A 13207-nucleotide genomic window follows, 5' to 3' on the forward strand; every position below is an offset into this window, starting at 1 on the left:
AAATTTCTTTCATTGCTCTTCCCTGGTCATTTTACATTCACTTCTTCCTCCTATGATAGCTCTCCTTCAATCCCCTTCCTTTCTATTATCAGTTTATTTATTGTATTATCTTCAATACCTTCTCCAGCCCTTAGAGGAGGAACATATATCTTCCATCCTCTTCCCCTCCCCCCCCCACGAATCCCTCTGTTTCTTGGCCGTCTTCACTCTGCATGCCAAGGAGTTGCTTGGTACTGGCATTAGTCCAACAAAAAAGCTTAAGGACAACAAGCAGATGAGGAGGAACCTGGCAGGCTCTGGCACAAGGCCCACTGGTAGATCCCAGCCTACTATTTAAGAAAATATTTCTATACACTGACCATAAAATTCTGGCTTCCTAATTTCTATTTCTGACATCAGAACTGAGTTTTCTTGTGGTCATGGATTCATGTTGCTGAGTTGAATGTTTATTTGATCAACTTTGGAAATTTGATCTGCCTTGAATCTCTCTCTGTATGTGCGTTGGTGTGTTAAAGTTCCAAACAGCAGGACTTGCAAGGCTTCAGTTGCTCTTTTTTATACACTGCCTACCAGGTTACAGGTAGGTAGCCGTGTTGGTCTGGATCGAAGTAAAATAAAAAAAATTCCTTCAGTAGCACCTTAAAGACCAACTAAGTTTTTATTTTGGTATGAGCTTTCGTGTGCATGCATGGTCAGCATCTGAAGAAGTGTGCATGCACACGAAAGCTCATACCAAAAGACACTTCTTCAGGGTTAGTGTCTCTTTTGGAAGGTGTGTGAGAAAAAGTAAACAAACGAGTGTGCTCCATTTATTTATCTAGCTACGGCATTGTTTGTGTTAGCACTCCTTCTTGGTTTAAGATTAAGGTGACTTTCAATAAAAGCATCAATATAAAAAGCAAAAGCTGTAAAACAAAACAAAATTCCTACAGTTTAACAAGCCCAGTTTAACATTCACTGACTGACTCTGAGTGATTTTAGTCAGTTGCAAAATCCCTCACAGGCCCAGTGATGGTGAAAAGGTGTGCAGATTCCTTACTAGTTACAAGTAGGTAGCCGTGTTGGTCTGCCGTAGTCAAAACAAAATTAAAAAATTACTTCCGGTAGCACCGTAGAGACCAACTAAGTTTGTCGACAACTTACTTGGTCTCTAAGGTGCTACTGGAACGTTTTTTTAAAATTTAGATTCCTTACTAGATTCATTCTCACTCACACAAACACTTTCTTTCCTTCTCTTTTTCATGGGCAATAAGTTGCAGTAAAGCTTGTAGGAGTAAACCCTCGTTCCCCCCACTGGAAAAAAGCAGGTCTTGAAATTATTGTTATTATCAGATGTTACATGTTTACAGTGTGTTCTAGATTATCTAGTGTGTTCTAGATTATCAAGCTATGCAACCAGCTTGTTCTGATTAGGTAATGTTCCACAATCAGTCAATCACAATATGTACTTGTCTGAACTTTAATATAAAATGTATTGGCCAGATTATCACTAAGAATTACTGCAATATAAACAGATTAAATAGCACCAGTTGGTGTTTTACATATGCAAATGCAGTATCACCACATTAATGTTTGCAATTTGAAGTGCTTGTTTGTTTGTTTGTTCATTATTACTTGCACTTAAACCCTGCTTTCTATCACTTTCACAAGGTGGATACATTTAACATAACATTAGTTCGTAAGTGGTGTTTTTGTTTTTTAGGACAATGCTTTTAATGTTTTCATATTGGCTTTTTAGTGTGTTATAATTCATAGCCTTGGGCATCAGGCAACATTAAAATTCCAGCAAATTAATCTGGAGATTTATGGCACATCCCTTAATACTTTTACTACACCTTCCTTACATCCTGCTCAACATGAATATTCTGCAAGGATTCTTGTATTTGATTATTTTGTGCACACTCATTCCTGCAGTATCTAGAACAGCCTTTCCCAACCTTGTTCCATGTGCGGCACATAACTTCGCGTTCTTCACTTCGTGTCTCTGTAGTAGCCTATTGAGATTGAGAAGCGTGGCTCTAACTTTGATTTGTGAATTCATATGTCAGCAGCAGAAACTAGTTTGCAAACCAGCTTCAGACTGTGGTTGATGTCCTGATTTGTCTGTCCCTTACAAAGCATGATTTGTACAGTATGTTGAAATAGGTTCAAACATAACTGAGCTTATGGATTCATTGCCTGAATGTATAGGCTCCGTACAGATGTAATATTGACAATCCCTTAACCATGCTGATCCCTGCCTTCTTCCATATTAATCCTCCTTCTCTTGTAAGTGTTAGCCAGGCTTCATACCAATGCAGACTGAAGGCTACATCAGACTTCCTCAACCTGGTGCCTTCCAAATGTTATGGACTACAACTTCCATCATCCTTGACCAATGGCCATACTAGCTGATGAGGGTTGTAGTCCAAAACATCTGGAGGATGTGAGGTTGGGGAAGACAGTCTGTATACCACCTTAGTACTAACCAGAGCTTTAAATGAAGATTTAAGCTGCTTTTTGTTTTGTTTTTCAAATTCTAGTCAATGCTAATGCTGCTGGTGCCAATCTAGATGTAACACTACATCATGTTTAATGTTTGGAAGGGAGGGATGAGTTGATGCTAGAGCAGAGAAGTCAGACAGAAGGGAAGGTAGCTCACAAGCCAAGCCCGCCCCATAAAGCATGTTTAGGAAATAGGCAGTTGTGCATCTGCACTGGATCATAAAGAGGATAAAGCAGCGGTACAACCAGGGGAAGAGCCTTTACTATGGTGCTATCCCATATGTTGAATCATCTTCCCTCCAAATTAAGCCAAAATCGTTTATACTTTTCCAGCACCTCCATCAAAGCATATTTGTGTACAGAGGCTTCTGCATGTCACTTAATTTGTTCATTTTCAATTTCAGCTGCATTTATTTTGTATTTTCTTATCATTGTGTTGGGCTTTTTTGTACTCCCTTCAGACAGATGTGGGAGGCAGTGTAAACTGGTTTTAAAATATTTTCTCGTTTTGTAAATATTACTGTACTAGCGAGTGTTTTTAATAAGAGAAAATCTTGTCTATATCTCCCCGGGGGGGGGGGATACATTCTATGAATACATCATGAATTGACTTCCTTTCTCAACTTCCCTAAGTTCCAGCTGCCTCTGTTAATTTTTGCCTTTCACACAGTTAACAGAAAGAAAAGAAATGACAGCATGATCTGTTTTTAAGAAAACAGTGGTTTTAAATTGAAGGATTTGAAAGAAGACCCTTACCATCTTTATTGCTAAAGTTTTATTCACAGAACAATAGCATTTCCATTGTCGCTTAACAGACTAATCTCTATTTGGTCAAGACTGATCTGTGTGCAGTTGCCTGTCTTCATCGTTCCCCTCCTTATAAGAAATGAGACATAATAATTTTCCAGAGACATAAACCCAAAAATAAAGTTTAAAAAATATGCCCCGTAGTGGGCAGTGGGCAGGCATTGCACCACACCCAGCCTCCTGTCAGTAGAGTCACTGCCCCTTACTGGGAAGGGTGAAGAGGTCAGCACTGTGTGCACACAGCAGCAGAATCAGTCCGGCATCCCTGTTGCCTACACCATGCAGACCTCCTGTCCATCTCAACCCTCTCAGTAAGGGCAGTGATGTTGCTGCAAGAAAGGTTGTGTTGTGGATCCACCTCAGTGGGCAAGCAACTTCTGAATATCGTCCAGACCATGAAACACAGAACTAAATACAATCAAATCCATTTAACGGATGGGACTTCAGCTTGCTTTAAGACATATAGGCTTAAATTTTTGTTCAGTGAAATTTCTTCTGATAAACTGGTATTGTGAATTCTTATGGAATTTCTAAATTAATTACAGTGCAGGGGGTGGAAATGGTAAATACAACTTATTATAATTTCATCTAGTAGTGATAGCTTTATAAACACTCCAATGTCTGGTTCTTTTTGTCTTTTTCTATAAAGATAAGGAAGTTGGGCTGCTGTGGGAGTTATTGTTGCCCATGTTATGCTAATTAGTAATCCTTAATGTGTGTACCCTACCCATGCTAGAGAGCAACAAGAGGACTGGGACGTAAAGCCCATTTACGTAAATTTGTGAATTCCCTCTTCACCTTCTCCTTCCTCCCCACACTTTGTTTTAAGCAGCAGCTTATGATTTCCTGGACTAAATGCAAATCACAGTTTTATCTGTCGGATGATATGCTAACTGGTCAGAAAGATGGTTGAAAAAATCATTACGCATACAACACTTGTATAGGCTGATGCCAAGCACCTTGAACAGAGGAGATTTAGAGTAGCAATTATCCACCAATTCAAAGAGAATTGCAGGATCACAAGCAAATCACTGTTATTAAAAGACAGCACTTATTCTTGCAAAGTGCTTTCACTGTGATTCTCACTGTCTTCAACTGATATTCTCCCATGAGGGGAATTATATATGTTAGTTAATATTATTTAAGTAGAGTGCTGGGCAGCATTATTATTATTATTATTTAAATTATTATTTAAATTAACTCTTCAATTCTAATAAAACCTATGACACTTGGCACTATACTTTTGAAACCTGCAGAGTGTTTCCTGTATTTGCAGCACGGGCAGCTGTGACGAGGCATAGTAATGAAATGAGAGCACACTAATGTTGTAGTTAATTTTTAGCAAAATGGCTTTCAGGGTTTCTTCCCACACTTCAGCTCACAAACACCCATGGAAAGCTCTCCTATTTCAGTTTATACCTGCCTTTGTAGTAATAAAAATCCCACAAGTCTTTAATTGTATGAATCAGTAATACATATTGTTAATAGTTACAGGTAGGTAGCCGTGTTGGTCTGAGTCGAAGCAAAATAAAAAAAATTCCTTCAGTAGCACCTTAAAGACCAACTAAGTTTATATTTTGGTATGAGCTTTTGTGTGCATGCATGGTCAGCATCTGAAGAAGTGTGCATGCACACGAAAGCTCATACCAAAATATAAACTTAGTTGGTCTTTAAGGTGCTACTGAAGGAATTTTTTTTATATTGTTAATATTTCTTCATTACAAATCAAATGAACACAGGAAAATAGGCATATGCAGTAAATAATGTCAAATTTTCCATAGTATTTAGAAACATCTCCTGCTAAGTCAGGTTCAAGGTTTTTGTATTAACTCACAAAACCCGGAACAACTTAGGTCCAAAGAACTTTAGGGACCACCTGAAACCTTATTTTGCAGCTCAGTCACTGAGATCATCTACGGAATGGTTGTTCCCTGGGTTGCTGTTGCTTATGAACAAAGGAAGGTCTTAGCCACCTTTGAAATTTGTATCAACGTGTAACTGAATCACTGTACTGGTTACACTAAATTCAAATGAAATAACAGTCTTCTTTACATTGGAGTTTTGGTTATCATGGGATGCTTCCACACTGGGCATTTAATGTGGAATTACCATGCTTCATTCATTTACAGTGGGCCCACCGCGTTTGCGAGGGTTTGGTTCTAGGGGTCTGCTTGCAAAGGCAGACACGGTGTCATTTTTTGTTCATCTGAGGCTTTTCCCCATGACTGTAAATAAATGGGGCACAGAGAGCAGTGGGTTCCCCCAGTTCTCCATTATTTATTTCCCCCACCTCACTCATGTAAGGTTGCAGGTTGCAATTGCGTAAGTAAAGTGAGAGCAGGTTGCAGGCTTACTGTTCTTTTTATGGGGCATTGGGGAATCCAATGGTCAGCATCCTGTATTTTCCTTAGGATTCATCCCGTGAAGATTGGGCGCACTATCCACAGATATAGATGCCCTTAAGGGTGGTATTCAGACTCCCTCCCCCTTTCTCTCATGCGCACTCCACAGAAGGTTGGTTGAATCCTTAAAACAAATTTAGGAAGTATGCAAGAGGATTAGAGTGAGAGGATGTTCCATTGTACATCCTATATAATAATGTGCAAGTGTCTCTGCATCCAGATTCCCTGTGTCCCTGTGTCCACGCTAGTGAGCATGTGCCCCACGGACACAGGGATTGGACGCAGAGACACTTCGGAGAGGGGAGCTTGGTGCCCGCTTGGCCCGGCAGGGAGACGAGCCAGGCTGAGGCGGCGAGGCGGGCAAGAGGACCACCCCCCCCCGGCTGGCCGCTCCCCTTCAATTCCCTCACAGCCAGAGCGGCCGCCTCGAGCTCCGGCCTCCTTCCTCCTCCTCCTCCTCCAGCAGCAGCAGGAGCGTGACACCTCTGGCCGGGACAATGGCGGGACTCCCACCTCCCGGCAGCTCCGGCTGCCCCTCGCGGCTCCTCCCGGGCGCGCCTCCACTGACCTCCCCGGCGGCCCACTCGGCTCGACGCCCACCGCCTCGGCCTGGGCCGCCCTCCTCCACCCACCGCCTCCTCAGCCGCCTCCCCTACGGGGAGTAGGCTCGCCGGCCCCGGGATCCACCCACCGCCGCCTCCTTTCCGCCCCTTGGCTTCCTGAGCCCCGAAACCTCTCCTTCTCCCAGCGGCGCCCATGGTGGCAGGCAACCAAGGGGCAGAAAGGAGATGACGGTGGGTGGATCCCGGGGCCGGCGACCCTACTCCCCGTAGGCCGGGCCAGGCCGGGCCGAAGAGGCGGTGCCGCGGCCCGGGCTTCTGCCAAGACATGCGCTCTAGCACCCGTTATTTTAACGGGCTTCAAGATACTACGGTAGTAGATAAATAATTGTGCTGATGGAATGAGAGACTTGGTGCTATACAGTATTGGATTCCACCTTAAAGTGTTGCTCTGTCTTGTTTAAACGTCAGGGTCTTGACTCTGGCAGTGACATATCAAAAAGGTGGTATCAGTTTGGTAGACATTAACCTTTGTTATGAGCAGCATTTCAAAGCCTATTGTAATTAGTGTTAAAATGCTTTTCTGGTGATCCCCCTCCCCCCAAAACAAAAACATTTCCCGCATTGCAGTTAGGGAGTTACTTCTTTTTAAATGAGTGGTTGTATTGGGGGGAGATCAGAGCTCATTGACTGAATCAGTAGCTAGCACCAAGTAAGCTAAATGGACCAGTGGTGTCACAAGGTATAAGCACACTTCTGTGTCCTTTTATATTTTTGTCTTTTCTTCCTTTCTTTTTTTGCAGAATTCTTTATCAGTTTTCCAATATTAACCCATTTTGCATGTGCCGATGAATTCCGAATTTTTGCCATTTCTATTCTGTGTAGCAATAGAAAATATTTTTTGTACTATACTTAATAAATACCTTTCCTACTGTCTTGTGTTTCTTAGTGGACAGTTTGCAGTAGTAAGGAAATGTCGAGAGAAGAGCACTGGAGCACAGTATGCTGCAAAATTCATCAAGAAACGAAGAACAAAATCCAGCCGCCGAGGAGTGACTCGAGAAGACATTGAACGGGAAGTAAACATATTGAAAGAAATCCAGCATCCCAATGTGATTACTCTGCACGATGTTTATGAAAGTAAAATGGATGTAATTCTTATTCTTGAACTGTAAGTAGTTTTGAAATTGCTCTTTAGGGGATGGGGCATTTTCTGAAAATCAGAATTGTATGTTTTTGGAAATGTAGCTTTCTGTCAGTTTGTGCTGGAAAAAACTGTGATACAGATCTTAATAAAAAAATCTGCAGCTTTTTGAGAGAAGCTAATGAATGGAGCTGGGAAAAGGGGAGGCGAGTACTTCAGAGAAATGTTATTGGAGTAACAATTATAACCCTGCAGGTTGAGGGTGGTAGTTCTGGGTAGTAGAATTGTGAAAAAGAATTGTGTTGCATGTGTGCACAGAGGTGAGTTAGAAAATGTATTTTGTTTTATAGCAGATCAGTGATTTGAGAGTTGAACAGTGAGAAAACAAGAAAATCAAACTGAGTGGTGAAGTGGGAATCCCTATCATTTTTACCTACATGTGGCAATTAGGTTTCTCTGCCCCCGGTTGCCAGTTTCTTGCATTTTGATTGTTGGTGGAGCAATAGGGGCCTAGCTAGTGAAAGAAGGAAACTGTCATGGACTGACTGGATGCAGAGTGTGGGGAGGGGGCACCAGCTGGGGAATCTCTAAGAAAGAGGGCTCAGAACCAGGGGATTGGTGGTGGGATGACAATGCATGGTCAGAGGGAGCAGACTGGGAGGAGGAGGTGTCAGAAGCTGAAGAGGCAACAGAGTTTAGTGAGCAGGAAGAGGATAGGGCAGAGAGCATTCCAGACTCTGGCAGGAGAGGAAAGGAGACAGAGATGAGGCAGGTTGCTGAAGAATCCAGGGCTTCTCTGCCTCCTGCTGCGGCCATCACCCCTCCTCTCTGGTCTCCCAGGACGCACAGAGAAATGAAGAGGGCATAGCGAAGGGAGACAGCAAAGGAGCCTTAGGCTGCTGGGGAAGGCACAGAGGGTGGAGCCTAAGAGAGTGGTGGGAAAGCAGGGACCTTTAGTCCTCACAAGTGTGATCACTAGGCCTGCACGGATTTGGTTTCTTTGAAAAAAGAATCCACTCACACCAGTGTTGTTGTTGTTGTTGTTTTGCTGATTTACTCCTGGCACTGGCTCCTGACAGAAACGAAGCACTGTTAAGTAAATATCTCAAATGCATGAAAAAGGAATTCATTCGGTTTGGGGAGTCGGGCTGGAAACTTGAACCATCAATTTTTCAAACTCAATCATTTAAAAATACTTACAATTTTCAATAAAGGTTAACTATCAGACATCTGTTCTGTTATTGCTGAGTATTTCCCTATAATTTTTTCCTTCTTGCTACTTAACACTGCTTAGCTGACTAGTTAGTTAGTTAGTTAGTTAGTTAGTTAGTTAGTTAGTTAGTTAGTTAGTTAACACTGCTGAGCCCCGTGGGGGCGGGGATTTCATCTAGTGTTCAATATACGTAGGATGAATCTGAAAAGGATACACATTTAACAAGAGAGTGCACTCAGTGTTTAGGGGGCAGAGGAGGCTGAATGTGGTGTGGCTTCTGTGACTGGCTCCTCCTGAGAGCAAGAGAGGAGGAGCTGCTGGCCATTGAAGCCGTGCTGCACTGGGGTCTGTGCTTGGCCCCCCTCATGACATGCGCTGAACCCCCTCAATTTTGGGCTAAAGTCGGCCCCTAAGCCAACTTTATCACTCTTTGCTTTTCTATCTTATCAAGCAAGAAAAAAAGCTATTAACTAAATGTTCAGGCCTCATTTTTCTGTGAAAAAGGATAAGTTCCCCAATAGCAAAAACAATCATGCTAAATCTCTGTTTTGTTCTGACTTACTCTCCATTTCCAATGTGGGCCATTTTAATTTTGTTAAACGCACTGGGCTTAAAATGTTCCATGGGACTATAAATATTTAGCTGGTGCCTTAATTATTTAATCAGTTCATTAATAAAGGCATGTAAGTACAATGCTACTAGCTCATTAAGGAATGATGATGCTGGTTTTTGAAGCTAATCTGTTTCGAGGTTACTGTTTAAAATCTATAATTATATCTTATGGGATGTAGCATTTAATCCCAAAGCTTGGGAAAGGGTTGTTTGCTTCTTTTGAAAAATAATTATTTTCTAGTAGTGTGTGATATATTTTTCCTCCCAGAGGATGGAAGTGTTGACTGCAAGCATCTTTTCTTACTGTTAAACACAGTGCTTGATCTTCTTGAAGACTCTCAATTAAACCTTGCAATAGAACCTATGGCAACTTCACATGCATGCTTTCTGTTGATTCCATTCTTAGGCATGCATAAAAATATAATTACCTCTTGTGATCCAGAGAGAAAGTACTGTAGATACAGCATTCTTGTGTGTTAAATACTGAGGGGTTTTATTGGGTTTGCAGCTGTTTTGCTCTGAGTATATAGGTCTCAGAAAAACCCAACTCTGCAATGGCTTCTTGTTGCTTCTACGCTAGTATTGGTTGCTGGTGCTTCTTCCATACAAGAGATTAACCAACATGTCAGAAAAAAACAATCCTCAAAGAGCTTGTTTCTGGAAAATGTTTTATGTTAAGGATGAAACTAGAACAAAAATGAAATGTTAGGTTGCTGAAACATTGGTTCTATAGTTGTTTATTCTTACAAGGATACAGCATATGCCGGTGACTAATAGTGTCGGCTGTTTGCTTAGTGTGGTTTTTGTGTTATTTTATGCTTGGGGAAGCAGTCAGTATAAACTTTCAGGTACAAATCGGAGAAATTGCATTGGAGAGGTTACTTTTCTGCTGTTGAATGAGAAAGCTGCAGGGTTCATACATGATCTGAATTTAATGTAATTATATGCTATGTTCGTTAGAAGTATTTAGAGTCTGTGGGTGGCGCTCACTATAATGTTCTGCTAATCAGAGTTCAAGAGCATGCAGTTCTTTAAGGAACTATGCAGAATTTACTCAGTAATCCCTATTAGAGAACCAGAAGGAAAATAATCAATTAGACTTGCCCTCAGCTGTTGTCATAAATATGCTGCAAATAAAATCTCCTGTGTTGAAAAAATATGGTGGCTGATGTAGGGGACAAGTTATTTCTTCAAAGGACAAGTTAATCATAAACTAATTAGCACCATTTTGTTGTGCTGCATTTCTTTTCAGAAATATTTATAGCAGATGTTCATGAAGTGAACTTCTGAAAACAGAATTTTAAGCATTCCACTGGCTTCATCTGGGTGAAATGGAGATTATTCACATTTTAATTTTATAATTTGCTTTTTAGTTCCATTAAGGTGAATAAACTGCTCAAGCTTAACTTGGTGCATGCTGTGGCATTATAATGAATCACAAAGCAGCAGTGCACTGAAATGAGGGATGTGTTAGCAGTTACCCTGCTTAGGTAAACCTCTTAGGTGTGGGCTTTCCCCCCTCATGCTTCTAGCCTTTTTGATGAAATGCCTGTTCATTTACAATGGTTTCAGCTTTCCTACATTTCACATTGAGAAGCAAAGGTTGTTTCCTACCCATGGCTACCGCTACTTCTTGCTTCCTCTTCAATACTACTCCAATCCCCTCTAATCCAACCACAGGTTATGCCCATTACTGTCTGCTTTAATTGTTCCTATTAAGTAGTTTTTCTGTAGTACCGGTATATACAGTCTTTATTGTTCACATCTCTCTGTCTCAAGAGACTATGAAGTGCGCCTCTGGGGGTGAAGGCAAACTGCTGGAGAATCACAGCGCCTGCTGTGATTGTGGAGACCGGTAGCAGCGCCTGCCTCCCATGTTGTTTTTGCTTCTTTAGCAGCACTGAAGTGACCTCTCCGGGGTGCAAGCCTGGGCAGTGTGTATGGAGGTCCTGGGTGGCCCAGACAACAAGACCCCGCACTTAGTTTCACTGATATGGTCGAAAGGGAAGCAGAACAGTACATTTGGCACCAGCTTGGCTGCAGGAGTTGCTGAAATGGGGCGTACCAGACACCATCCAATCATCTTTGGGATCCCACTCTGGATTTGTGTGGAGTTTACTCCTTAGCAGATACAGAATTTTTTTCATCCAGATTTTCTGCCAAAACCCTTCTCATAAATGAGTATAGCTGCAAGGCAGCAGAGGTTTAGGGCCAGAGTTTTCCTTTTCCTAGATGGGCTGCCTTTCCAGGTTGACGAGCCCCATCTGCCCCTCAAATCCCTCTACAGCATGTGCAGTAAACGCCTTCTTGACCGTTGGACCCACTGTTGGTCTTGACTGCTCAATCTGCCAGAGCCTTTCTTCGCATGCAGGGGAAGTCCCATAGGCTACCCTCTCCTGATTTAGCTGGCCAGTCGAAGCCGTTTCCTTGTATGTGGCCACTGTTGCATGCTCACTGCTTCTAGGAGCCAAAGGTGCAGGGTATACATTATACACCTAACATAAATAGGAGCCTTTATACAGTGCAGCTATTCATGTTAGGCGTATAATGTAGAGATTCAAAGATAATGTATCTTTGACAAAGCAAACTTCTGCAGGAGAAAATGAAAGTAGTGTGGGATATTGTCATACTAGCAAACTTTAAAATGAAATTATATTCTATAAAATTAGGGATGGGGGACCTGTGGTTCTCCAGGTGTTATTGGACTGCAACTCCCATCGGCCCCAGCCAGTATGACCAGTGCTTAGGAATGGTGAAAGTTGTAGTCCATCAACACCTGGGGGCCACAGATTTGTGAAAGGATATTCAATGAATGGCCCTAACGAGTGGAATATTCGGATTCTTGAGCTATTCAAAGTTGAGTGGAAGGCAGAGAACTGAGTTGAGTATTGGGATATGGATTGACATTTGGAGTACAGTGGTACCTCTGGTTGTGGACGGGATCTGTTCCGGAGCTCTGGTCAGATCTTGAGGTTTCTGCAACCGGAGGGACTGCTTCTGCACATCTGTGCCTGCGCATGTGGCAAAACCCGGAAAAGTACTTCCGGGTTTGCCACTTTCGCAACCCGAAGTTTACGTTACCTGAGTGTAACATAAGCCGAGGTGCTATTTTATTTGTAAGCTTGATCTGCAACCCTTTACTCCCCTTGTGTCTTCTGTCCAGTTTTAGATTAAGGTCTTCAGGGTATGATCATGTCTCTCTAGTAGCTGCTTAAAAATGATGCAGCTGTATAAGCAATAAGAATTAATAATGCTCTGTGACTGATGGTCACTCAGGACTAGTTCAGATTGCTAAGGATGGCAACACTCTGTACATCCTTGGGACACCCATATGCATGCCTGCCTTTCACATGAAATTTTCATATTGCCCTACATAAATGCAAATGTATGATCACAGCTATGCTATAAAGTAGAACTGATTGCACATAAAGGGCACGTTGCATTTATTCATATATATTAGCTGCCTCATAAAATAATTTCTCTTGCCAGCGTACAATTCATCAAATATTGTAAGCAACGTTATAAACCCAACAAAAATACAATATAGTGGACCCTCTGGAAACAGATTTAATTCATTCCGGGGAGTCTGTACTCACCCTGAAAAATCCGTAACCAGAGGTGCCACTTGTGCGCATGCGCTCGGCACGAAGAGAGCTTCTGCACATGCGTGAGTGGTGAAACAACCCAAAGATTTGCAACCCAAAGATTACATATCCAGAGAGGTACATAACTCGAGGGTCGCCTGTAAATTTAGCACTGAATCCAAACCCAGCTTAAAAGGATAAAACATATGTCAGCCATGATCGCAAAACATTTTTAACATAAAAAGAGTGAAAAAACACCTCAACCAGCCAATCTAGGACAGTGATTGCATGTGTGGTTGTATGACACTACATCTCTTCATATGAACAAGAAATCATTATGGAATTCACTGCCTTAGATAGTGAAAGATAAGGTCATTGTTGGGATTTGTGTGCCAGGTATG

At 42.0% G+C, this 13207-nt stretch overlaps 1 protein-coding gene across 2 annotated transcripts in view; it reads left to right on the forward strand.

The window, feature by feature from the left end:
* DAPK1 (death associated protein kinase 1) overlaps positions 1-13207 on the forward strand; it is a 77198-nt gene that overhangs the window by 19750 nt on the left and 44241 nt on the right. For both annotated transcript variants that reach the window (XM_060280100.1, XM_035099579.2), the window contains exon 3: positions 7203-7424. In XM_060280100.1, coding sequence (XP_060136083.1) covers positions 7203-7424 — 222 coding nt within the window. The remainder of the gene's footprint in view (positions 1-7202; positions 7425-13207) is intronic.

Source organism: Zootoca vivipara, chromosome 11 (genome assembly GCF_963506605.1).
Source record: "Zootoca vivipara chromosome 11, rZooViv1.1, whole genome shotgun sequence".
Classification (NCBI taxonomy): domain Eukaryota; kingdom Metazoa; phylum Chordata; class Lepidosauria; order Squamata; family Lacertidae; genus Zootoca; species Zootoca vivipara.